At 26.9% G+C, this 27,880-nt stretch overlaps 3 protein-coding genes and 1 long non-coding RNA gene across 12 annotated transcripts in view; 2 read left to right on the forward strand and 2 right to left on the reverse strand.

The window, feature by feature from the left end:
• The window catches only part of LOC123273146 (ecdysone-induced protein 74EF), a 114,092-nt gene extending 92,970 nt beyond the window's left edge, over positions 1 to 21,122 (reverse strand). Inside the window, exons 1-5 of one of the 4 annotated variants that reach the window (XM_044740395.1) lie at positions 21,056 to 21,122; positions 17,196 to 17,368; positions 15,865 to 16,169; positions 15,363 to 15,580; positions 5,799 to 5,955 (exon numbers count right to left, since the gene is read on the reverse strand). The gene's annotated coding sequence lies outside the window, so the exon portion shown is untranslated. Of the gene's footprint in view, positions 1 to 5,798; positions 5,956 to 6,064; positions 6,540 to 15,362; positions 15,581 to 15,864; positions 16,170 to 17,195; positions 17,369 to 21,055 lie in introns of those variants that run through there. The other 3 variants (XM_044740392.1, XM_044740394.1, XM_044740393.1) reach the window with 3 other exon arrangements.
• On the forward strand, positions 7,213 to 8,565 carry LOC123273162. The gene is made up of 3 exons (XR_006511268.1): positions 7,213 to 7,398; positions 8,350 to 8,457; positions 8,533 to 8,565. It is a non-coding gene; the product is annotated as an uncharacterized LOC123273162 (long non-coding RNA).
• Positions 8,875 to 27,390, forward strand: LOC123273152 (high affinity copper uptake protein 1). 5 transcript variants are annotated; one of them, XM_044740412.1, is made up of 5 exons: positions 8,875 to 8,878; positions 24,977 to 25,219; positions 26,058 to 26,290; positions 26,406 to 26,435; positions 27,052 to 27,390. In XM_044740412.1, the coding sequence occupies exons 2-5, from the start codon at positions 25,007 to 25,009 to the stop codon at positions 27,251 to 27,253; spliced, it is 678 nt and encodes a 225-aa protein (XP_044596347.1). In that variant the 5' UTR covers positions 8,875 to 8,878; positions 24,977 to 25,006; the 3' UTR covers positions 27,254 to 27,390. The 5 variants fall into 5 exon arrangements, with proteins under 5 accessions (XP_044596347.1, XP_044596344.1, XP_044596346.1 ...); XM_044740409.1 differs by lacking the exon at positions 8,875 to 8,878 and adding an exon at positions 23,144 to 23,531 and having other exon boundaries at positions 25,005 to 25,219; XM_044740411.1 differs by lacking the exon at positions 8,875 to 8,878 and adding an exon at positions 23,144 to 23,476 and having other exon boundaries at positions 25,005 to 25,219.
• On the reverse strand, positions 20,985 to 23,020 carry LOC123273156 (anaphase-promoting complex subunit 15-like). Of its 2 annotated transcripts, XM_044740420.1 has the most exons (4): positions 22,583 to 23,020; positions 21,543 to 21,602; positions 21,290 to 21,481; positions 20,985 to 21,129 (listed from the first exon to the last, which is right to left on the reverse strand). In XM_044740420.1, the coding sequence occupies exons 1-4, from the start codon at positions 22,706 to 22,708 to the stop codon at positions 21,124 to 21,126; spliced, it is 384 nt and encodes a 127-aa protein (XP_044596355.1). In that variant the 5' UTR covers positions 22,709 to 23,020; the 3' UTR covers positions 20,985 to 21,123. The 2 variants fall into 2 exon arrangements, with proteins under 2 accessions (XP_044596355.1, XP_044596354.1); XM_044740419.1 differs by lacking the exon at positions 20,985 to 21,129 and having other exon boundaries at positions 21,133 to 21,481.
• Positions 27,391 to 27,880: the final 490 nt, after the last annotated feature.

The following is a 27,880-nucleotide window of genomic DNA, read 5'->3' on the forward strand; positions in this document are numbered from 1 at the left end:
GAGAAAGAAATAAGTTGAGCGTTTCAATGATAATTAATAATTATTGTTTTATAAAGAATTTTCACAGCATCTAAACTACACACTGTCATATACATGTATACATTAACATTAGTACAATCTACGAACCTGGTACCACGTACTCCTATCTCCCCACAGTAGACAAAAGAATCTTTAATAGACATTCATATTTTTCCACATATGTCTACTATTTCATTCCATCTCGTGAGAAACTTTGGCCTCTTGCATTAGACACTTTATCTTTCGAGGCCAGACCTTGACTATCACTAAACGAAAATACACTTTTATACCACGGAAAAAAGTTTATAGCTAAGTATACAATTCATAAAAAATTTAATTATTAGATATTACTTGCTGGTATTTATAGTAAATATTATCTCCATAGTTGATAAGAGTAAAAAATTTTTTTGGAGTATATAAAAATCAATTCAAGTAAATTAAATGTCACTCACAGAAAATTGACCTTTTTTTTAATTGAACTAGTTGGAATAATCAATTTTTTTTTATTTTTTAGTCATCAATCCTAAAGAGAATAAAATGGAAAAAAAAATATTACGATAGTTTATTTTTAGATTTTCCACAGCTAAAAATAGAACGAACCCCACTTCCTCAAAATATTTATATTTTACTAGAATTTTTTTAAATAGAAAAAATTTTATTAAAGCGGAAATTGAAAACCTTTGATTCATAAATTGATTCTTTTTATAGAATTCATTATTTATTTATTTATTAAATAAATTACAATATTAAAGTATTGTATGAAATTTTAGAATCTTTTTAATTAATTAAAATTTAAATAAGAAACTTTCTACCAAAAAATCTGCAAAATTTAAAAAAACTTTCTTGACCATTTTTCAACACGAAAAAATTCTAATTTTTTATTTGTATTTTGTTTTTATTAAAGTCTTAAAATATTTTAAAATAAACCGAAAATTTTTAAAAATATACATTTTTGTGTCCAAAAAAAACCCGGACATTTTCTCGCTTGTATATTTATTTACTTGTAATAAATAAATAGTTAACTTTAGTGTTTAAATATACGAGATATGTTAACATTGGTACGGCCTTCCGATCGTCTAGCCTTCCGCAATTGCGCGGCAAGTGACGTTATTATACGCTCATATGTACATATGACTATCTATCTGTCTATATATATAAATATACACGAGTAAGCTGACCAGCCTTCATAGAGACACACTCCAGCTTATCTCAAATAGATTCGAGTATTTAATTTTTTATTTTTATCAATATTTTTTTTCTGGGTAATATTTTTCTCATAGAAAAATTTTGAAATGTTCAAACAAATTTATATTTGTAATTAATTTGTCGATAAGTTTTTAGTGTATTTGAATGATTCAATTGCTTCGAGTAAATGAGTTATTTGCGATAAAAAAAGTGATAGTTGATGTAAACATTCCACTAATGAAGAACGTGTATTACTTGGCATCAATAACATCGATTTTAACTTATCAAATATGCGAGGAACTAATAACACAAGTGTTCAGTTAATTATTTAATCGGTTACTTATCATTAAAATTAATTAATTTATGGAAAACTTTTTAGTTTAAAAAAAAAAGTATGACGTTAAATATAAAATTTTCGAATTGAATTTTGCTTTTGCTTTCTTTACTGCAAGTAAATAATTTTCAATAAATTATTGCAGATGACACATGACAATTGCGCTCATCTTAAATCATTTCTATTATTGCTATAATGTGCTAATATGCTATAAATAACAGTGTTATAAAGTCAACAATTTACAAACTTTATGTCACCGATTCTTTTTATTTTAACGGAGATAATTATGGTAAAAAGTTTAGGTGAATAATTTTGAAGGGAAGGTAATTTTTTTGCGGTTCAAATTGTTATTTAATTTTTATTATAACCCAGCAAGACGTCAATCTAATTTTTAATCATGGAAATATTGGTGAAGAATTGATAAAATAAAATTAATAAAATACTTTGGAAAATTAAATTAAAATTTTTTAAAAAATTGTTTACCGAATTCAAAATATAAATTTATAAAAACAAAAACTTAAAAATTGAAAAATCAATATAAAATTTCCCAACTATAGATTTATCGTGGGATTGTAACGGCCTTGCAAGTCTAAGGTCGCGAGTTCGAATCCAGCATAATCTTACCAGTATTTAAATTATTAATTTTCATTAACAATTTATAAGTACGCATAGAAAATTTAAATAAATAAATACAAAACATTAATTCCAAATTTTCAACAAAAAATTTTTTTCACGGAAAAAAAGAAAATAGAAAAATTACATTATATAATGTAACGTAGCGCTTCGTGATGAAAAGTGTAAAAATTACAGTTTCAGATTGTAATTATTACAGATTTTATAAGAATTAGATTCTAGAATGTAACATTTACATTGAAAGCTCTGAAAATTAATATTCAAAGTTTGAATTTAGAAAAATGTTATTTTTAACTGTAATTTTTCTAATTTTGAATACGACGGGACACTTATTACTATTTGTAATGTAATTTTTCGATTTTTATATCATACACTGATAGAAGGATTTATTTGTAACAAACAATATTTGTTAATAGTTAACAAATCATTTATTAGAGACCACTTTTTAATATTAAACAAATATTTTTTAATATTTAAAATGATTCGTTTGTATTTAATAAATCTGATATTCATTAATTAAATATTAATAAATTTTTTTAAATACTAAGAAATATTTATTGAGGACTAAAAAGTGGTCTCTAATAAATGATTTGTTAAATATTAAAAAATATTTTTAACTATAAACAAATCCTTGTATAAGTATACATTAAATTAAAATTACAAGATTAACTATTTGGATTTCCCAAAAATTTTTCTATTTATATTACCAATTGCGCTTTTGGATTTTCCGAGTTTTTAATATTATTTTCATCATTGTTAAATTTAACCCGAGTTATAACTTAAAGTTAAGACATATTTACCCGTCACGAGATAAAGCCACAGCTGAATTAGTATTTTTGACATAATACGTTTTTTTTTTTTGCACTTATGCATCAGTTATGATGTGCTGTATCGTTAACATTACAAAGTGACGACATACAAGTGAAATGTAAAACAGTATTACTATACCAAGAGGAAGGGTTTATGCACTTGATTTATGGCCCGAGTTAATATTATTCTGGGGGGCTTTTCAAGGTACACATATGTATATGTATGTATATATGTATATATGTATATATGTATGTATATATATGTATATATCGCCCCGTGTTGCGTCATTGATTGCCAGCTTACATTAGTCCCTATTCGAGGTTACAGTGAAGGTCAACGATTACATATAATATAGATACAGATACAGATACAGATTGGGTTAAAAGAATTTTAGACGGTGAGATGAGAATCAGAAGGCCTAGGTTGGGCTGGATATGGAGAGAGTCAAGGTCTTGTCCCAAATCGGGTTCGAAGACCCACTGGTCCAGAGGATAGGTCACATGGACAAACTAAACCCATGCCTTGAAGTCTCTTTTTTGTATTTTGTATTTGGCTTTACTCTTATTTTTCGCCTCAGCTCTGGCGGCTTTGGAACTCTACTACTCGTTATATTACGTATAGTATTATATCGAGTCAGTCTTTCTCTCGTTAGTTGCGCGAAGGCTTAAGGTCAATTACTTTTACTGCGCATTCGGCCGGACTCAAGGATACCTTTTTTGTTTTACACATTTTTTTCCGTGTCCTTAAAACTTTTTCTCCGGATTCGGAGCGAAACATTTGACTCCGATCTAGGGCACTAATTTACTTCAAAGTTATCGCAGTTTATAATTGCAATTAAATTACTGATAGCCAACTTGTCTATGAAGATTAATTCCTTTAAATTAATTAATAGAAAATACATCAAATTTATGTAAAATTTAATTATGATTTTTTCTAGTTTATCTTTTTGTACCCAAGAAATTTTTATTGAAAAATTCAAAAATAAATCAAAATTTTACACTGAAAAAAATTAACTTGGTTCGAAAAAAAAATACTTTTACTAGGAAAATTATTTTGAGGAGTTTAAATGAGAAAAAAAATTTTTGAACTAAGAAATAGTATTACTTAATTTAAAATTAAAATTTTTTGAAATTATTTTCTTGATTTAAAATTTTTTTGTCTTGAATTAAATTAATTTTTCAAATTTTTGGAGCGAAAAAAAAATTTATTTGAGAAATTTAAAATTTTGTATGATTTAAACATTTTTGTTGTTAAAATTTCTGGATTATATTGAAGATAATCTCAAATGAAGTTTATTAATTTAACAATGAAAGAATTGTTTTTTCAATTGTTTTTTTCATTGTTTGACATTGAAATAAAAATAAATCAAAACATTCATGTTTAAAATTTTTTATAAGATTGATATTAAATTAATAAAATAAAATTAATATCTTCTATTAGTTTCATAATTTATAATTATAATTTTCTCAAATAAAATATATGAGTAGTTATTTGGACAACAAGCCAAAATATAATAAAAAGTGAATGAAATTTTCATTTAAAAATTATAAATAAAAATAATCCACTCATGAATTTAACTTTTAAAGACCTGACAAATTTTCTGGCAAGGTTAAATCGAACGTTGTTTAGTCGAGATTTAAAAAGACAGATAAAGGAGGTGTAAAATCACACATTTGATATGTGTGAAATAGAATAAACTCGCGGCAACGTGAAAAGCTGCGTTTGAAGGTTGACCTAGACTTAAAATAATTTTATAGAAAATATATACATACATATATATATATATATATATATATATATATATATATATTAACTATACACCAACTATCCGTATAAATATATCCCTATTCCGCCGTGACTAGTTTTTTACACAAGATATAAATGATGATTCATTCACTACACGGCTCTAACTCGAAAAAAAAAAACAAACGCATATTGGATATTATTTAAAAATATATATTACATTAATAATATCAATAAAAATAATACATAAATGACAAGGTCTGACGCCAGAAGCGGAATGTTAAATCTATATGTTTTTAATTGGCAAAAACTAAATCTGTGCAGCCTTGGCGCGCTATTCAAAACCAAATTACACACTTGGCACTTAACTACTTTCACTAAAAGTTTTGACAAAATAAAGTACAAATACAAATACTTAAAAATTGTACTGAAATTACCAGATGTCTGACAATTTTTTTTTAATAAAAAAAATATATAAAAAAACTGTGATTTTTTTTTATGCAATTTATTGGACAAATTTTTAAATTGAATTAGTAAATATTTAATATCAATTTGGTTTTTTTTTAGAAATTAATTATGAAAAATATTTAAAAAATTTGAACTTGTAATTTTTTTATTTTTCAATTAAAAAATGGTTCCTTTATTTTATTTTTAACAATTTATTTTTCTAATTTAAATATTAAAATTTACCGAATTAAAAAATTAGATATTTAAATTTTTAATTTTTCTAATATTTATCGCATTCACTCAATTTATTTTTAAAAAATTATAATGAACTTAAAAAAAATTTTTTTAGTGTTTTTTAATTAATAAATTTTGACAAAAAAAATTCTAAATTATTAAAGATATGATTTTTAAAAAATAATTTTCTAAAATTAATATATCCTTTAAATAAAATCCAAAAATAAAAAAGTGTTGGCTGAAATAGAAAATTTTAACAAAACCAAATATTTAAAAAAATTGAAGTCATTTTTTAAATTATTAACTAATAAACAAAACAAACTAAAAAATAGTAAAATCTGGTAATTCCACTACACAATTAAAAACTAAAAAATAAATAAAAATCGAATCTTACCTACTAAAAAACCTCCAATTGTAATCACTTAAACAGCAACCAAAAATACAATAAAACAAAAATTATTGTCACGTCGACCGTTCAGGTTCACCATCAACCGACAACTAATGCAACATACATAACAAAACTCCACTGTCAGCACATGAATTTGTCTCACCTGCGATTAAACAAATCTTTATTTAATATTTAATATTCAAATAATAATTAAATCAAAACAATAATTTAAAAAAACAGTAAAGTAATTTCGTAACTCATGCACAAATTACCAAATTGTGGCGACTTAAAACAGTCACAATAATTTAAATATACAACAATATAAAAAATGTATATCAAACATCCATGGATTTACCGCGAATCTTAACTCAACTTGCGACACTTATTGCATAAAGATCGCGGGGAGTAAAAATTTACGTCACCGATTATTCAAATCAAGGAAGTTTTAATTAACCATAACAAAATATTATCATTCAAAAATTCCTCAAAGTAAAGCAAAAAGTTTTGTATTTCTTTAATTAAACATTCTCGTAACTGGCATTAAATCACTAGCGAAGAATGTCTTTGCGACACTTGTTATCACTTAACAATCAATTTTAAACCAATTATAATTATATTCATAAAATGTCTCCACTTGTTATCTATGCAGTGACAGGTTCACAACCATTCGCGACACTTATCGAGTGTGTAAAAGAGTTTCATATAAAAAATTAATTACAAGTATATAAATACCCATAAAATTTTTTACTATTAATTAATATTATTATTGTCTATGATCATATAGTAAATATATGTAAAAAATATATAATATATATAATAAATCTAAAAGATAGTAAATAACTTTTTAAATTAAGTCTATGTGAGTGCAATGAATGGTACGCGCGAAGAAGGAACACTGAACACAGCCGCAGCGTCGAAGCGGCAACTACTCGATCGAGAGTTTGCCTAGCCTAGCCACCGCTAAACACCACTATCCTAGGTTAGATACTCTTTACACCCTCCCGGACCTCTCTCCCAGAAGGAAGCTCTACTCCTCTTTTCTCCTCGGCAAGAGATAATTCCCTCTCTGTTTTTCTCTGTTCGGCTCGCCCTCGCTATACTACTACACAACTACGCTAGTGTATCACATATATATAAATATATAAATATATAGATATATAATAGCACAGCTCTATAAGTTAAGTGCTACACTAGAGTCTAGAGTATGTACTGTCTCTACGCGCTCTTACTAACTTGGAGTACGTGTAGTCTTCATAATACACCCGTCTCGCTTTTGCTCATTTATTTACTACATATATGTAATATGTATGTATGTATTTATATATGTATATAAAAATAGTACATCTATTGTAGAGGTGGAGGTACCTGTATGGTGTATCTGTGTGAGTGTGTACATTAAACACAATGATAATGACGATGAACGACGACGATACACACAGTGCACACGTCGCGTGGATTCGGTAAGACGGAGGGGGCTAGTAAGGCCATAGCCACGGCCACCGAGTTGCGCTCACACATTTTCTACTTTAACTACAACTACAACTACAACTACGCTATGTAGAATAATGTTGAACTACTAAACACACTCGAAACTCTACACGCAGAGGTAGAGCTAAGTGAGATAGTTTTACAGATTTTATTATCTGATTGAAAGAGATCGAGCATCAATAATCACTAGACACAAGACAGATTAATTGGATTAATGTTTTAGTTTTTCAGCTTTTATCAAATGTGTGCAGCTAATATTTTATGATATTTATTATATGATTGTCTTGCGGCTATGCTTAACTGCCCAATAATTTTTTAGGGTAGAATTTTGTGTATCAATTGATAATTTATATGGTTTAGTGCGTAAGGTAGTAATTGGTTTTTTATTGTATGACACCGAGGATTTTTTGGTGATTAACTTCAGGACTTGGGTTTTTTTGGAGTAATTATTGGTTTTTTAGGGTATAAAAGATCTTTTTTTTAGGAAATCAGCTTGGGGAATTTTGAAGAAAATTAAGCTTGATAAGAAAAAATTAAAAGAAGATATTTAAAATTTTTTTGAAGTAAAAATTTAATTTTTTTTTTAACTAAATTAGATCTAGAAAATTTTTTTTTTAAATTGCTCTTAGAGTTTTTACTATTTTTACAAGTAGAAATTTTTTAGTTAAAATTTCTTTAAAAAAAAAAAATTTTAATTTTAATATTATTTTTTTTTATATTTAAAAAAAAAAGATTATGTAAAATTTAATTCAAATTTTACAAGCTAGATAAAAATAGAATTTCCATAAATAATGTATTTTTTCTATAAAAAATTAATGGAATAATTATATTTTTATAAAAAATGAACGTTTACTTTCCATTAAAGAAATCATAAATGATAATTAAAAAAAGAATTGATTGACTGGAAAATAAATATCAAATATTTGCAGTATAAATAAATAAATAAATAAATAAAATTGAAAATATAATTTTTTGTAACCCTGATTGATTTTTTCCTTTTAACTCGTCAAAGGATTATTAAATATTATGTCAAGATCATTTTTATATTTATATACACGCACATAACAAGTGAGATGGGTTTACAATGTCAGTACTGAATGCGTAGAGGTGTTTGCTATTATAGACATTGCGGAGCTTTTTAAATTACAATCTACTCGACGCTTGGAATTTAATTTAGGTACGTAGCCTAGTAGACACAATGAATAATATCACATTATATATAGATATTTTAATATATTATTTATTGCTGCAGCACACAATAGATTTACTTGTCAGCACAACACTAGAAAAAAAAAATATATGGCGTTCTATACTGGTATATACGGAAATGTATAATTAAAACGTTTGAGAAGGTCCGTGGTTAAATTGCAACGGATGGTGAACGATTCAAAACTTTCTAACGAAAGTGCAAGTATTTTCCGCGGGTCTGCGTAACATCTAAACCCAATAACAGCCGTTGAAAAATACTTTCCCGCGTTTACTTGTGAAGTTCTGCAGTAAACACTTTTCCATGATTTCCCGAACAGAACGAGACTACCGATAACCATCTACATTACTTCCGTTTTTTTTTTACACTTTTTACTCTTTTGCTCTTCCGCGTCAATTAATGGCGTTATTAAATTCATTATAACTTAAATATGGATACAATTTTATAAAATGAATTTACATATTATATTGTAATTTTTATAAAAAGAAAAGGGAGTTAAATTAGCGCTCATTTATAAAAAAAAAATTTTTAAACAGAATTCACTTTTTAAATAATTAATTTTTTAATGCGTCCGAAAGAGTATGAAAAATGATGAGAGTACACAGAAAAAAAAATTAACTTGATTCAAGAGAAAAATTCTTGAACCAAGAATATAATTTTGAGGAGGGTAATTGTCTTAAATCAAGACGAAAAATTCTTGAATCAAGTAAAATTTCTTTAAATCAAGAATATTAAGTTCTTTAAAATTATATACTTGATTCAAGAACATTTTTTTTCTGTGTATAAATAAATAAAAGGTTATAAGTATAAGCAATCGAAGTGATAATAATAGAAAGATAAGTGAAATTTGGTACACAGATATAATATAATTAAATAATTATAAAAAACTATAATGCAAAGTAGAAATAGTGAATACCAAAATAATGTTAAGATAAGAGATAGAAGTATTGAATAGAGAGATATTTTTTTACAATAAAAAAAAAAATCTTTGTAAAAAACTTTGTATACAGTAAAAATTTTGCGTCAAAAAATTTTGTGTTAAAAATTTGTATATTAAATGTTTAACACTTTTTTTTGTTGATTCAATAGAATAAATGTTAAATTTACGCATAAAAGTGTTAAATATTTAACACAAAAATTTTTAACACTAAATTTTTTGACGCAAAATTTTTTACTGTGTAAAACACACTCATGTGATACAAATAAAACTTATTTATTATTATTAATTAATTTTTTATTAAACAAAAAAAAATATCTCGATTATATTTAATTAATAATTACCTTTAATTTAAAAAATATATAAAATTAAAAGGTCTTTTTTGCGTAGCCTTGATTTCCCTGGTTTATTATTCTTCTAATGAACTTATCAAAAGCCATTCTCTTTTTTGTTTTTAAATATTCAACCTTGAATTGGCGGGTCCGACAGATTCCTAATATTTTATTTCAACGGGCACGGACTTGCCCAAGGCATATAGTAACATAGTCAAGGTTCATCAGCCAATGACTTGCCGTGACATATAAATTGGGGGGTCTACGATTCCTATTATCTCATATTTAACATAATAAAATGTTACAAAATTAACTTTAGGTGTTAAAATACAAGGTAAATTAACAATATCAATATAATCTATAGAGCTATTACAATAATAACACCTATTACAATTTTAATCCGTAAAACGACCTCGAGTAGGTAAAATAAACTTTTTAAAATATTTTATTTTACTGCACTAAAAAATATTATTACTTATTAACTCGTGTGACGTAACTCGCCACAGATTTAATTCCGATCCTTCAATTTTATTTTACGATACACCGTGTAGTAGTCTGAGTCCCCACTAAGCAAATAATCTTGTATCGGCTAATTAGTTTAAACATTACCGTATTATTTCTGTTTTCTGACAATTGATTTTTTTACAACCGGCTGTCTGTTATACGGCTTCGCTCTATTATATTTACTGTGTAAATCTAACTAAATATAAAATCCCATAATCTATCATGTCTCTTTTTCTCGAATTATATCGGAGATAGCGAAACAGATTATTTATACATTATCCACATTACATGTACCTCGTACGTTTTACTAGTTAGTGTTTATATCACTCGCACCTCTGTAACGTAGGTGTCGCTCAAAGTTTGACCTACAGTGAACCGATGTTAATGTACGAATTGTGGGCCAGTGTCAGTCAATGACACCTCCGTATTCGTAATATAACTATATACATATAATACTCTTAAGTTAAGTTAATACTGATATATACATATATATGACTCAGAAAAGTGATGAGCCGGCAAGCCGCGCACATTTTGTTAGGATCACTGGCTTATATTTGGGCCAATGTTACTAACAAATTGCTCAATATCAAGTGTTCGTTAAACTCTCGGGTATTTTTTTAAAAAATAATACAGCGTTCAATATAAATTAAATTTAAAAAAACCCTTTACCAAAAATAGTTTCTCTTTTATCTAATCTTAAAAAATTTTTATTTTTAAAAAACTTTCAGCTTTCTTAAAAAATAAAAAATTGGCTTGAAAATCAATGAAAATTAAATTAGCCGACATCTAAAAATTTTTATTTGTTTATTAATAAATTATTACAAAGAATAAAATTTTCATTTGTTAAAAACTTCAAAAACTATAAGTGCAATTTAAAAAAAATTTTTTTTTAGTTATAATTTAATAAATTAAGAAAAATAAAAAAATAAAAAATGTCGGCTAAATTTATTATTATTGAAAATCAAAGTCGACATCTAAAAATTTTTAGAATTTTTTCTTATTGAGAAAATTATTACAAAAAAATTAAATAAAAATTTCATTTGTTAAGAACTTCAAAAACTAAAAGTGCAATTTAAAAAAAATTTTTTTTAGTTATAATTTAATAAATTAAGCAAAATAAAAATATAAAAAATGTCAGCTAACTTTATTATTATTGAAAATCAAAGTCGAAATCTAAAAATTTTTTCTTATTGAGAAAATTATTACAAAAAAATTTTTAAAAAATTTCATATGTAAAAAACTTGAAAAACTTTAAGTGAAATTTTTTAAAAATATTTTGTTCTAATTAATTATTGAAAAAAAAAGTAAAAATGTCGGCTAACTTTAGTATTATAAAAATTGCATTTAATTAATTGAAAAATTTTGAATAAATATTATTTTTTGTAATTTATACGAAAAAGTGACCTCTTTTATATTATTCGCTCATTAAAAATAAAAACTAAATGGCACATTAAATGTATCAATGAAAAGCATTTATTAACACTTGATATAATATTAATAAAAGCTTGAAGTGCTAGGCGCTTTCATAGATAACTTGTACCTCTATAAATGCATAATAACAATAATATAAAATAAAAAATAATAGTATATGATACTAGCAAACGTTTGCTCTTAATGTCCGTAGCTGGTGACCCGTGTGGTGCAAACTAAACCCACTGGAGAAAGTTGCCGACTTTCTCGCTGTCTCTCTGCACAGCAATGCAATCGCTCAAATCGTCTTGTATCTGTATAGTACACAGTACATAAATATAATATATATATATGTTCCTATCAGTGGTACATAATGAAAGTACAGCATAATGTAAACGAAAGGCAAAGAAACAACAATAAATAATCGTAATTAAAATCAAAGTCGATTGAAGGAAAAATTTAATTAAAATTTCCTAATTCGCGTAAAAAAACCCTTTTTATTTTTCGATAACTCCCATAGAGATGCAACCGACCGTGACGTGAATTTCTGCAGTGCTCGTGACGTCACTTATTTGATGACGTGTGGTCAACTGCGGTCAATGCACCAGAGTCGGGCGCGTTTCTTTCTTGCGGGCACTGCCTGAGCGGGAGCTCTGCCCGTTCCTCGGCGAGCTGTTTCACCAGAAAGCTAAGCCGCAATACCGCCAGATAACACGTACGTATGTACGTACACACGTACATACGTTAGATGCATTAAAAAATTATTTTTCAAACAGCTTTAACATTATTTTGTTTAGACTACTCTATTTTCTCAATAAATCCCCAGTCCAAATAATTCTCCATGTTATTTATAATTACTCTGACGTCATCTGTCTCGCATTATTCCACGTATAGTATTTAGTTATGTATATTTATATATATAGATGTAGATATACATAAACATACATTCACAAAAATATATAGATATAAATTTGACTATGTAAGTTCTAATACACGACGTTGTTACAGTAAGTCTGGGTAATCGGCACAATCTATTCTAAGCAGCAATGCGAAATAGTACCACCTAGGAAGACCACAGACAAGGGAGAAAATTAACGCATTAAATACATCTATATAAATAAATATACATCTATTTTAAATTAATCAAGTCTATACTGATAGAATTTTTTATAGTTAAAAATATTTGTTAATATTTAATAAATCATTTATTAGAGACCACTTTTTAGTCAACAAATATTTCTTAGTATTTAAAAAGATTTATTAATATTTAATAAATTAATATCAGATTTATTAAATCCACAAAAAAAATGTTCTTGAATCAAGTATATAATTTTGAAGAACTTAATATTCTTGATTTGAGTAGAAAAATTCTTGATTTAAGAAAATTTTACTTGATTCAAGAATTTTTCGTCTTGATTCAAGACAATTACCCTCTTCAAAATTATATTCTTGGTTTAAGAATTTTGCTCTTGAATCAAGTTAATTTTTTTTTCAGTGTACAAACAAATTATTTTAAATACTAAGAAATATTTCAGCTGCCCAATTTCAAAGCGCAGTAATTGCCAATTTTAAAATTTTTAAAAATTTTTCTTATCAAAAAAAAGTTTGGGCGCCAAATTGATAAAAAATTTGAATATAAATATTTTTAAGAAAAAGTACTTGAAATTAAGGTCTAAAAGTTATAAAAAATGCAGTAATACTAAAAAAAATCAGGTATAAAAATTTCGCAGTTACTGTGTTTTAAAATTAAACAGCCGATTTGTTTAATACCAAAAAGTGGTCTCTAATAAATGCTTTGTTAACTATTAACAATTTTTTTTAATACAAATAAATCCTATCAGTGTAATATATTAAACTTAAAGTCAAAAAAATAAATTACTGTTTATTATTCCGGAGAATAAAATTAAAATTTAAAAAGTTACTTTTTAATTCTGGAGTTGGAAAAAAAAAAAGTTTTGATGTTGATATCGTATCACATTGGGACTTTCTTCTCATAATTAATATCGATGTATAGTAATGAATAATGACATGGAATAATTTATCCTCGTGAACTGAGCATCAGCATAACAGAGACCAGAGAACAGAGCGGTCAGTTAGATGTATACTATTATGCTTTTGCGAACGAGCATTCAATCGTTTCTTACGTAACGGTCTCTTCGAGAAGTTCTCATCCAGAATATTCTTGCCCATACACTAAAAATGACTTTGGTTTGCTGTTTTATTATATATTACTTAGTATAAAAGTATCCATGTATGTATCAATGTACACAAGTATAGTAAGTATATTAAATTTTTCAGGTAATGGTATATATACAGTGATTCCACGTGCACGAGTGATGCTTATCTCGGCTATACTACATAAACATCTGAATTTATTTTCACGGAGAAATTTACCGGAGATTTTTTTTCTTTCTCATGATTTTTAACAACTTTTTAAATTTTAAACCATCAGATTTGTTTCTTTTTTTTTTACTCCATTAATAATAAAAATAAAACATTTTGCTGAATAACAATGAATATAAATCATCAATTAAATGCATTTAAGAAAGCTGAATAAAAACACCGCAATTTGAAATGACGCAATAGTCACTTGAGATAAAATGATTTTCTGCGGTTTTTAAATTTTACAGCAATGACGACTGAGATTTAATAGCGAAAAGTTTTAGATCGCGCTTATATTACTATACCGAATATTTGTAATATCTGTAATGTGTTATGTATGATAATGGCCAGCTCGACGACGATGCTGCAGAACGTCGACAAGTTTAAGCACACAAGCTTGCTGTATTGAGTATTATACCAGAGAGCCGAGTTGAGAGGCGCGGACGCCCGGTCAGAGACCCCGCAGAGCCGGTGCAAACAGTACAACGTTACCCACTCTGTTCTATCTTAACCTGGACCCAACAATACTCAATAATGTACCTCCTCTAGCTCTATTTAATACCGCGAGAAAATCCGTACTTGGTTTTATATTACACAAGCTCCCTTTTTATTCGCGCAAGCCAATTCATTTAAATTATCCAATCTTGAGGATTGTTTCTATTGAATGGAACTAATTATAACTAAACTAAAATATCATTGTTTAATGAAAATTTAGCCGACATCTAAAAATTTTTAGAATTTTTTTTTATTGAAAAAATAATTTAAAAAAAATTTTTAATTGTAAAATACTGTCAGTGCAATTTTAAAAAAATATTTTTTTGTTCTAATTTAATAAAAAAAATAAAAATGTTGGCTAACTTTACTTTCATTAATGTTTATTAAATTTAAAATCTTATCTTCAGAGAGAGAAGATCTAAAAATTTTTAGAATTTTTTTTTTATTGAAAAAATAATTGCAAAAAAATTTTCATTAGTAAAAAACTTTAAAAACTATCAGTGCAATTAAAAAAAAAATATTTTTTTCTAATTTAATTATTAAAAAAAAAATAAAAATGTTGGCTAACTTTACTTTTATATGAAAAGTTAGCCGACATCTAAAAATTTTTAGAATTTTTTTTTATTGAAAAAATTATTATAAAAAAATTAAAAAAAAATTTAATTTGTAAAAAACTTGGAAAGCTATAAGTTTAATTTAAAAAAAATTTTTTTTTGTTATAATTTAATAGATGAAAAAAAAATTAAAAAATTTAAAACGTCGGCTAACTGTATTATTATTACTTTTATTAATGTTTATTAAATGTAAAATCTTACCTTCAGAGAAAGAAGGCAGCAATGATCCACTGATGGTTGATAAAACGTAATTCCTCAATGAAAGCTTGATATAATTAATGAATGTAAATTTCCAAACTTAATAAGTCACCATTTATTGTAAAATCACCACGTGTTGGTTGGCAGAAGTGTTTAAAAAATTGGAAACAACAAACACTGAAAACAGACAGCAGTAGGTGGGTAGATCTCGGTGATAACAACTAAAACACAAAATAACAACAGTAATGAACTAGCCGGCGATCGAACGGCACGTGGTCTTTTGCAGCGACACTTTAGCCTTGCTAACCACGCGTATCTCGTGTAGGCTGTTAACGTAATATAAGTCCGAAGTAAAGTATAAGAGCGAACCAGCCGCGATACGAGCAAGAGTGAGTTCTGGGCTGACTCTACTCTGTTCTCTGGCTTGGCAAAGTTTCTGCCTTTTCCTACTGTCCGTCTCGCTCTTGGACGTCTCGCGGCGTCCCTCTTTGGTTAACTTGCGCACCTTTTCCTCTCAGCGAAGCTCCAGTACTCTTTCCCCGACCTTGTTTCGCGTGCGCACCTATCCACTTCTCATCTCGCTCCGAACCGCTCCTATCCTCTATTCATTCTTTCATCTGCTTTCATTTCATCCACTATCCAGCATCCAGCATCCAGCATCCAGCATCCACTATCCACTATCCTCCAGTCTTCTTGGGCTATTATATATTATATATGCAGGAGTACGAGGCTCCGATCTATCGAGTAGAGTTAACTTTGCACTCTTTTCTCCCTCTTTAGTTTAACTACCGGCCACTAAGTTTTCCCCTTCTGTAACAATAATAATTATTGCAATAATAATAATAACAAGTCTCACCCCTTTGCAACCCTCGTGCTTGTTACCCAACATTATTGTCATCTTTTACTCTTACACTCAATTATATTTTCTCTTTACTTAAACGCAGTTTGTTTTGTACACAACAAACTCTTTTTACATACTTAGCTATTATTTTTATTATCATTATGAGTTTTTTTATCCAATCACTGTAAAAAGGTTGATCGTGTGAAATTTTCTCAGTGAAAGATTTTTTTTTAAAATGAAAGTTGCAATGAAATTAATAAAAATTTTTTTTTGCAATAAAAAAACATTTTTTTTCATTGAAAAATTAACTCCAATTTTCAACAATTATAAAATTAAATATTGCTACGTAACTATTACACCATTAATGGTAATAATTTTCACACCATACCGGAAACCGGTAATTTTTAACCGTGTATATTTTCTAAATTAAATTTATTACAAACTAGTTTCACGTAAAATTAATACGGATTTATTTGTATTAAAAAAAAATTTTTAATAGTTAAATTATTTATTAGAGACCACTTTTTAGTATTAAACAAATATTTCTTAGTATTTAAAATATATTGAGTATTAAAATATAATGATATTCAGTTATTAAATATTAATAAATCTTTTTAAATACTAAGAAATATTTGTTAAGGACTAAGTGGTCTCTAATAAATGATTTGTTAAATATTAACAAATATTTTTAACTATAAACAAATCCTTTTATCAGTTTAATTTTTACAAACCTATTTTATTTATTTATAAAATTATTTATTTTTTATTTAAGATTATATATAAAATTATATATTTATTTTTTATTTATTTATAAAAATATTTTAAGTGATATTTGAATTTAATATAAATTTAAATAATGAAAATAAGGCCAAAAATAAAAATAAAAATAAAGTAAAATAGAATAGATGATATTGTGAATGTATTAATTATTTAGTATTATTTTTTTGATCTATTAAAAAATCAATTTAAAAATAAAAATAAAAATGTTAACTTACCTTTCATGAACAGTTTAAAACATTCCTTCATTTCATAACTTCGTATTTTTTTTTCTAAAAACTCTTCCACCTGCACACATACAAATCTTCCGACATAACATCGATCCATCTGTACCCCGGTTCTTAACTTCTTCACCAGACATCAGTAACCCCGCGGTTTATTATCTTCTATGCTGTAACATTTAATATTTATTTTTTTTGAGGCAGGTTAGGATTCTACTCTGGATATTAAGATTAACTTTCGGACCGAGTTTCGTAATTACTTTAGACCTCACACAGGTTTTAGAGTGAAAGGGGTTTTATTAATACACACATACATACAAACATAAAGAAAAAAAAATACATACATTCAAACATTCATATTAAAACTCGAAGATCAAAGAAAGAAATTTCATCTCGATCTAAATTGTTAAAAACATTTAAATTCATTAATTGCTTTAATTATTTTCGAGGAACAAAACCAGTTATTATATTTGCCCGCGAAATTAAGTAGAGAAATTTATTTGGGTTTTTAAACCCGTATTATTATTTTTTATTTTGATATATAAATTAATAAATAAGTATATAATTTAGTATTAATGTTTATCTTTTATTAATTAACTTTTCGCGTGTTTTTTTTTCGCTGATTTAAATACCGTGACGTCAGAGGCGAAGGCCTTTCGCGGAGGACAGAGTTGTGTGAATGTATAGAGTATATAGAAGAGAAGAGAAGAGGCGGAGGTGCTTTGCTTGGGATCGCTTTTGCCTGAGCGTTGCCGTTCGTTCACCCTACCGGGGGCACCAACCTGGCTTTACTTCAGTTACTCGCTGAAAGACTCGACGCGCTCTATAGGTACTATACTTTCACACACCTAGTGTATAGGTGAAAATCCAGTGAGGAAGATACCATACCATACCATACCATACCATACCAAACCATACCATACACTCTTTTCTAACTCTCTTCTATTCTAACATAATACATAATAATAAGTAGCCCTTGCTTACACTTTACCTTCAGCTTCAGCTTTTGCTTTACCTATACTCAGCCTGAATGCCTCCGTGGCTTTACTTTGCCTTTATATTAGTGTAGTATGCTCATGTAAATTCCCGGAGTAGAGACTAGTTGCCCAGTTAACTTGATAATAATGCTCGTATGCAACTAGTTATTTAGCAATTTAGTAATCGGATGTTAAAAAAAAAATTCATTATTTAAGGGAGTATTCTAGTCTAGAAGTATGAATTTCAGGTAATTTTTTTAAGTGCCGTAAAAAAAAGGCAATCAATATTTTTACCATCCATTTTTTTATAAGTTATTTATTAACATTACAAGAATACAGAAAAAAATAAAAAAGATTGAAAATTAGCAGCTGATGAAATGGGGGAGTCTCAAAAAATTGACACGTGACCATGCCCACGATTCCAACCCTTCTAGCAATCGGAAATAAAAAAATAAAAAATATTATTAATCTAGAGTAATGTCGCTATAGCATGAACTAGGAAAAAGTTGAAAAAAAAAATTTTTCACAAAATGGCCTGAAAAAAAAAAATATTTTTTGTACTTTTTCGAATTTTTTAAAAATAGTAAAAATTGAAATTTGGGGATGACCGTAGTTCATGCCATAGCGACATTACTCTAGATTAACCCGTTGATTAACCCGTTCATTTTCTATGTGATGTATTGACTTATAATTGGCACCAAACTTTAGTATAACATTCCCTCCAAATATCTACAAGCTATTTTTAATTTCTAATGATTTAAAAATACTAAAAAATCGTTTAGAAAAAAAAAACTAAACTTTTTTTATAAAAAAAGTCACAGGAATTTTGATTTTTACGATATCGAAAAAAACCAACGCCATTTTATTTGGAAAACAATATATTTTAAAGAAAAAAATCAATATTTAATGAAGTTTGAAAGAAATATATTTATTCTAAAGTTTGAAGTTACGAATTTCGATCAGTCGCTTAAAATGAGGCTAACAGCATGGAGACCTTTGTGACGTATCACAACTTATTACGTAGATTTCAACCGATAACAGATTGCACAATAAGACTCATTTACAAATCTCCTTCTAAATTTAAAATTGCCTCAAAGTTCGCCTGGGGTTCACTGGACCCAATGTGTCCTCAACGGGTTAATAATCTTTCTTATTTTTTTATTTCTGATTGCTAGGAAAGTTGGAATCGTGGGCATGGTCACGTGCCAATTTTTTGAGACTCCCCCACTTCATCAACTGCTAATTTTTTTAATTTTCAACTTTTTTTATTTTTTGAAGTTATACTTCTTTTGGCGCGTTAGGCAAAAATAATGAGGGTAAATTTTTGCGATGTGCGCGCACACCGTCACGAAAAACCGATACCCTGAAGTTAGCTACTTAACATTTTAGTTTTTTAAAAAAAAGTTACCAACAAAATAAAAATAAGTACATCTACGTATATGTTTGCGTGAGAACTGACAACTGTATTCACGATATTTCATATAAATATATATTTTTAACTTCCCGCTAAGAAAATTTAAAATTTTCAATAATGGGAAGTTATTGATTTCGGTCCGATTTTTAAAAGTCAAGTTTTCATCGGATGTCCATGTTTTGAGGTCCCAGGAAGCCATTCTGATTATTCCCGCCGAGGTGTCCGGCCGTGTGTGTGTGTCAATAAATTTTTGTCGTACGGTTTCTCAAAAACGAATCAACCGATTGAGTTCTACGACACGTCATTAGAAAGGGTCTATCAAAACGGATATCTGATTAGATTTAAGAGTTAATTCAGCAAGCCATTCCGAAGAAATTAAAAAAAAAATTTGAATTTTTACGTTTTTTAAAAATAACTGCAAAGCGTGTGAAAAAATCATAACAAAACTATGTATACATTTTTTTTTCTTGAAAAACTGCGTCGAATGCTTTTTTAAAAAAGAAAATCGAACGACACATTCAAAAGTTATCGTTGATTAATAAAATGTGAAAAACTGTGCTTTGAGCTTGAAAAGCTCAAATATTAATCAAAAAACATATTTCAAGATGCTTGAAATGCAAACTTAGCCCGAAGTTCTAGGATTGGCCTCCACGGTCAACCGATTTCCAGATTTTTTTAATTATGTAGAAATAATTTTTTTATGATATTTAAATAAACTTTATTTAACTAGATAACGCGTTATAATAAAACTTTCAATATATTAAATACCTTTCTTTCTATTTTTAGTGTCGTTTTTTCTACAAACGTAAGATAACGCGATAGATAAAAAATTTAGAAAGATTTTTATCTTGTTACACCAAAGAAGTATAACTTCTTACGTGCGTACATAAGTACACACACACACACTTTTTTTTATTTTTTTCGGTATTCTTGTAATGCTAGTAAATAACTTATAAAAAAATGGATAGTAAAAATATTGATTGCCTTTTTTTTACGGCACTTCGAAAAATTACCTGAAATTCATGCTTCCAGACCAGCATACCCCCTTTTGATAATAATGCTCGTATGCAACTAGTTATTTAGCAATTTAGTAATCGGATGTTAAAAAAAAATTCATTATTTAAGCTTTTTTAAATTCAAATTTAAAATCATCCGCGATTTATGACAATTTAATTATTGTCTTTAATTTAACGAGCAGAGCGCTGTAATAAAATAAATCCTAAATACGCACCTTCATTTTTGCATACACAACACATTTAAGACAGCCTTCTTTTTACGGCTTTAAATATTATATCCTTTTAATCGTTTCACTCGGTAATAAATCTATTTAATTATATATTATTTTAAATAATTAATAATAAACCACAACGACAAATTAAAAATATATTCCAATTCTTATTATTTTATTAATGTAATTATTTATTTTTTGTTTAAAAAATAGTTTTTTTTTCAAGGAAATTGCTTACCAATGGATCAGTAGGATAAATGAGAATATTCTCATTCAGGATCAGGAGTTACTTAACTACGTCTGGATTCACATCTGTAAAATTATCACAAGTTTTATTATCTAGAAATTAGCATTATTATTTACGACGATTGGTTAATTTTATAAACTTTGTTTCTTAATAATTATTAAATAAATAAATAAAGTTAGTAAATAGGAAATGGTTTTATTCTTATGAGTAGCGAGAAGTAGTCACCATTCTTATGGAAACTGGATCAGTAGGGGTGTCAGTCGGGCTAGATCTTTGCTGTTGATGAGTGTAGCTGACTTCCATGTCAATCTCATCAAACTCTTCTTCTTCTTCTTCATGAGTGTCCGACTCTTCTTCTTCTTCACCTTCGCCTTCTTCTTCCTCTTCTTCATCGTCTTCTTCCTCTGAGCCACGGAACTAATTTTAAAATAAATATCTTAAATAAATATTTTTTAAATTATTTAAAAAATTCACTTACATCACTTGCTGATTTTCCGATAGGAATTTGATCACTGTACAGAGCTTTGACACGATCTTTCTGTAAATAATTAAAAATAAATATTAAATTACATTTTAATTTTAATAAAATAAAAAATGATTTTTAATGTTTTCTTCATTAATTTAATTATTAAAAATAATACAATGTTAATTAATTTAAACATCAATAATAATAATAAATTTTTAATTATTAAATTAGAACTAAAAAATATTTCTTTAAAATTGCACTTAATTTTTTTTTTATTTTTTTGTAATAATTTTTTCAATAAAAAAAATTATAAAAATTTTTAGACGGCTAACTTTGTTTCCATATTAATTAAAAATTTATTTTATTTATTTATTTATTTTGCTTCTAAAGCTTAGCTTACAGCAATTACTAACAGTCTTTACGTAATAAGATTTTAAATTCAAAATTAAATAGATTATCGATAACAATAATAAATTAAAAATTAGAACTAAGAAACTATTTTTAAAAAATTCCACGTATAAAAGGTAAAAGACCCAGTTATTGACACTTGCAATTTTATTTTAATCAAATAAAACAAATCGACTCTAATAAATTAATAAATATAATTTTTGAATTATAAATTTTGAAATAATTGATTTTTTAAGAACATTTTATTTTTTTAATTAGAATAAAATTGCAAGTGTCAATCAACTAGGCCAGTGTCAATAACTGGGTCTTTTACCTTAATTTTTAAAATTTTCTACTTGTGAAAATTTTTGTTTTAATTTTTAATAAAAATTAATTCTGCAGATATTTTATAATTATAAGAATTTTTTTTACAAATAAATTATGTCAAAGAAAATGAGAAAAAAAATTGACATTTAGAAAATTAAAAAATGCAATTTTTTATAGATAATTTTTCGGAGCAAACTCATTTATTAAAAAATGGTCAAGCGACGGCTAACTTTGTCAATTTAAAAAAAATTATTTTTCAACAAAATAAGTTATAAAAATGTTTGAATATCAGCTAATTTAATTTTAATTCCATATAATAATAACAAAAACACACATACCCATGCCTGGTTCATGGTTTCAAGTTTTTCTACCTCCTCTTCATCATCAATAGGTTTGTCAACATTGAACCACAGCGGATCCGTAGCTCTCGGCCGAAGATTCGGCCATTGCGGCATAAAAGACATTATTTAAATTTATTTAAAATATTTTTTAATATTAAAAAACACTAAAATTCATAAGAATGACAATTGACAAGTCAGCTGATGAGTTTATTATGAATCTTCCAGAAAAAACAATGGCGTCTATCACCAATCACAACACTTGAAATAATTTTCTGCGCATGCGCGCGTTAATTTGAAATCCTAATTTTCCCCCAATGACAAGCCTAGATTTCTTCTGAAGAAAACTTGCCGACTGCAGATAAAAAAATCAGTGAATTTAAAACTTTAGCGCGCCATCTTGTATCAAGACAGAAAATCTATTGAAAATATTTGCAATGTTGATCGATTGATGTCGTTATATCCGCGGCATGCGGCATGTGACCAGACCAACACACTGACAGTTAAAATTTCTCAGCACACCAACATTATATAAACATTATCACCACCACCAAGATTAATGGCTGGCTCCAACTCCAAGTCTTGATTTCTACCATCTACCACCTCTTCTTGCATAGAAACTAGTCAGCAGGAGCAGGAGCACCATCACCATTCACCAGATTTTATTACTCCGCAGTCTCTTAAACGGTGCTCATGTTACAATATAATTCAACAATACAATATAATTACTTAAATTTAAAACTGGAGTGGAAAGTTGTGCTAGTTTTTATTTTTACAAAAGCAATCCATTCTCCAGTCACTTCTCAAGACATTAACATTACTTTGTAAAAAGTAACAGTACCGGAGATTTTTTGCAGACATTCTCTTATTGGACTATTGTGACAACCGTTTCTGGTATATATATTTTTAAAAATACATTGTGATATAACCTGCATTACTAAACACTAAAGTAAGTTTATTATTAAATTATATTATCATTGACATTCGTACTAATGACCTTCCAATCTTAAATATGATAGTAAAGTTAGCTGTCACTTAATCATTTTTTAATTTTATTTAACAAAAAAATTTGCTCCGAAAATTTGCATTTTTAATTTATTAAATTTTTTAAATGTCATTTTTTTTTCTCTATTTTTTATCCAGTAATTTATTTATTAGAAAAATAAAAAAAAATATCTGCTAAATTAATTTTCATTCTTAAGTCACTCATTATTTAAATTTAATTTTTATTTTTTTTAACTTAAATTCACGAATTTTATTATTATTATTATTATTATTATTATTATTATTATTATTATTATTATTATTACGTAGACTAACTACGCGTTTACACACATTGATATCTCATACATTTCTTATCAATAAGATATCTAGCAATTTAATACTAGATATTGTATTAAATAAGGAAATAATAAACTAAGTAATTTCTTATAAACCCAACATAATTTTTTCAATAATCAGAAAATTAAATTCGCGGAATAATTATACCAAGATTGTATATTTTTTCCTCATTGGTTGCCAATACGTGTTTACAATATTCCACGTATGTACTTTCTACTTGTATTCGTTAAAAACTGGTAAGGATAAAATCACATCCTTGAACTCACATATTTCTCTTACATTCATTACATGTAATATATCTTTAGCTTTACATTAGCTTGACTGCTGAAGAAAGATAACTGTATGGACATTCTCCATTTCTCCAACTCATGATGAAATTATTAATTGTAACATGGGTCTTATTGATTCAATTGATATCAATAAGATCGACGATCTAAAAAAAAATCAACTTTATTTTAATCTGTATCATTGATTTAGTGACGCAAATAAATAGATAAATTCTGATGATGATAAAACTCCTGAAGTATGTATTGATTATAGAGGAATGCCATTCAAAAAGTCCTATTAAATTCTTTTCATAAAATATTAATTTATATTTTTATTATAATTGAGCAATAACCCAAATAATTATTTTTAATTTAAACGTATATATTATTAATTTATATCTGACAGTTGTGGTTTTTATTTTATAAATTGTGGTAGCGATTCTCCTTGTTGATAAACTTTAAAGCCAACTTGAGGTAAAAGTATTATAATACTTTAATAGATAGTATATTTTATTTACTTATTTTTTACTACATTAGTATTTTTTTTTTTTAATACTATCCGCAGTTTTAAATTAGATAAAAAAAAGTATTTTCATAAAAAGTTGATAAGATTGTTTTTAAATGTATTTAAATTACGTCTTTAATATTCTGTCGAATTGTATAAAATTTATTTATTTATTAATCAACATACATCAATAGAGAGTATTAAAATTAAATAACATTAATTTAAGAGAGAAATTAATTAGAATTTAATTAATGAAAAAAATAAAAAACGAGAAAAAAAAAGTCTGTAAAAATTAAATTAATTTTTTCAGAAATGTCGCACGATCATATTATGGAGCATTTCAATGCTTCGGGTCATTTACATGATCATATGAATCACGGATCGGCTGATCATAGCATGGACCACGGTTCCATGCATCACGGAGGTCATTCAGAAATGGATCAAATGGCTCAAGTTGTTGCCAGTGATCCAGACTCGATGTCTCACCATAGCATGCATGGCATGCACGATATGTCTGGAATGATGGTAAAAATGATAATGATTCGATAATTAAGAACGATTGACCATGGAAGTCATAATGATGATCAATGTTTTAATTAAAATTATATAATACAAGTCATGAATCTCGAAAAAAATTGACGGAAAAAAATTTTTAAGTTATGAAAAATTCATATTATTTCATTAAAATATGTACTAAAGATGTGAATTTGTATTAGTAAATGTTATATTATAAATATTGTTATTATATGGAAAAATTTATTTAATTATTGTACAAAAGAATGGTGATGGCTAAATGAATAAATATTATTATTATTATAAAATAATAATAATAATTTTTTTATAGATATTTTCCTGACGTAAGTCATTGAAATTTTCAGTTTATTGGCTATCCAGTCTAATACAACAATTAATTATCTAATTTTTCATAATACTGTTAGCCTGTATTTCCCTCCAGGCATAAACAATTTATTTTCAATTCATATTTTAAATTTGTCATTAAAGATAAATTTGACTAAAAAAATTTTCAATTACTTAAGTCAGGAAAATATCTATAAAAATATTATAAACCAGTCTAGAAAAAATTAAAAATTAAAAAAAAAAAATATTTTTTTTTGTAAAAAAAAAATGGAGTGATCATTCTGGGAGTGCTTGTTTCTCAGGAAAATTGTTGGTGTGATACAATTATTATTATTGTTATAGTTTTTATTTTATAATAATTTAAATGAAATAATATGAATTTTTCATAACTTAAAAATTTTTTCCGGTTTTTTTTTCTGATTACCACAAGTCGTTTGTTAATTTTTTTTTGTACGTATGAATGTGGTTCTATGTTATATAATTAAAAGTTAATATAATATTTTAGATGGCTTTCCACTTCGGATATGACGAAACAATTCTCTTCAAGTGTTGGAAAATTTCAACGCTTGGAGGCTTAATTGGCTCGATGATAGGTATTATTATAATGGCCGCACTTTACGAAGGACTAAAGTACTACAGAGAATATTTGTTTTGGAAAACATACAATACGCTGCAATACAGAAGCGTTACGTCGCCACAGGAAAAAAACGTAACTGCAGAAGACGGTCGCGTTGTACAGTAAGTTTTAAAATTCTTAACTTAAATAATGTTACTAATTTATTACTAAACATAATAACTTATATGATAAAATTCTATTATTACTGTAATTTTCATATTATATTTAACGTTGTAGTATGGTTGGAGAAGTTATTCACAGGCAACCGTGAGTAGAAATAATTTACTTGTTTTTGTTTACAGCTACTCTGCCTGCATGACGTACCTTTCACTTTTTTTTTTTTTTATTGACTGTTTTATTCTTTAAGAAGGGTTTACATTTTTTCTCTCTCTCGCCCTCTATTGGACAAACGAAAGTATCTCTGTCATACTTGTACAACTTATGGAATCTTAAAACGCATTTTATGCATAAATAAATGAAAATTTTCTAAAAAAGCGCTTCGCTCTTCGATAGATAATTTAATTATCTATCGAAGAGCGAAGCGTTTTTTTCAAAATTTTATCTTATTCATGAGCAAAACTCGTTTGAAAATCAACTATCAACCGCTCTTAAGCTATTCAAGCATCAATTTTATCTTTTTTATTTAATTTTATCAATTTTATTTAATTTTTTATACAATCAAAGCATGATTTTTATCTTTTTAATTGTATTGTTTTACACGAACATGCATGACTACTATAAACTTTTGTAAAAATATTATTGTCTAAAAATAATCTGTTGATGTTTTATTTTTTATGTATATATTTTTTATTAGATAGATTTTTTTGTTTTAGAAAATAAATATTAATAATTTTATAAACATAATTATTAATTTATGTTCCAGGCCAACAATGCTGTCATGGATGCACACTTTCCAAACATTTTTACACATCATACAAATAATTCTGTCGTACTTTCTCATGCTGATATTCATGACGTACAACGTGTGGCTTTGCATCGCAGTAGTATTCGGTGCGGCAATCGGATACTTTTCATTTGGCTGGAAAAAATCTGTAATAGTAGACGTTACGGAACACTGTCATTAACAATATGAAATACTGTGTCGTTAACATAATAATTGTATCCGCGCACATCAATTGATTTGTCTTTATTTTTTTTTTTTTTTTTTTATTTCATGATACGTATTTTATCGGACTGGCGTGGTCGCGAGGTTGATGATATTAAGAGGGATAGCCACTGTGAAATTTAAAAAAAAAAAAAATTTTTTTTATTAAATCAAAGTTTATACATTAAAAAATATGTATCTAGAGTTTTATATGAAGATTCCGAATATTTTTCGAGTTATAGTCATTTTTGTGACCGCGTGTCAAATGAAACTACTATATACGGAAAAAATAAGATGACACTAGATATCATCCCAGATTATACTGAGTGAAAAAAAATTTCAGATAGTAGCTAGTATAATCCAGATTACAATGAGTATAATCCCAGATTAAAATGAGTATAATCCAGACATCACGCACTATAATCTGGATTTTTTAACTACTACACGAAAAGAACAAGATGATGCTGGATATCATTTCAGATTATACTCAGTGATATCTGTGGTGAAAAAAAATTTCAGATAGTAGCTTAAAAATTCAGATTATACTGCGTGATATCACAGATATCACCGAGTATAATCTGAGATGATATCCAGTGTCATTTTATTC

This window comes from Cotesia glomerata, linkage group LG10 (assembly GCF_020080835.1).
Source record: "Cotesia glomerata isolate CgM1 linkage group LG10, MPM_Cglom_v2.3, whole genome shotgun sequence".
Taxonomy (NCBI): Eukaryota; Metazoa; Arthropoda; class Insecta; order Hymenoptera; family Braconidae; genus Cotesia; species Cotesia glomerata.

Coding starts and splice junctions, on each gene's coding strand:
- LOC123273156 (XM_044740419.1), bottom strand. CDS start 22,708: ATGTCTTTTATGCCGCAATGGCCGAATCTTCGGCCGAGAGCTACGGAT. Junction 21,603..22,582: donor AAACCATGAACCAGGCATGG/GTATGTGTGTTT, acceptor AATTATTTACAG/AAAGATCGTGTCAAAGCTCT. Junction 21,482..21,542: donor TCGGAAAATCAGCAAGTGAT/GTAAGTGAATTT, acceptor TTTTAAAATTAG/TTCCGTGGCTCAGAGGAAGA.
- LOC123273152 (XM_044740412.1), top strand. CDS start 25,007: ATGTCGCACGATCATATTATGGAGCATTTCAATGCTTCGGGTCATTTA. Junction 26,291..26,405: donor GAAGACGGTCGCGTTGTACA/GTAAGTTTTAAA, acceptor TTAACGTTGTAG/TATGGTTGGAGAAGTTATTC. Junction 26,436..27,051: donor GAAGTTATTCACAGGCAACC/GTGAGTAGAAAT, acceptor TTTATGTTCCAG/GCCAACAATGCTGTCATGGA.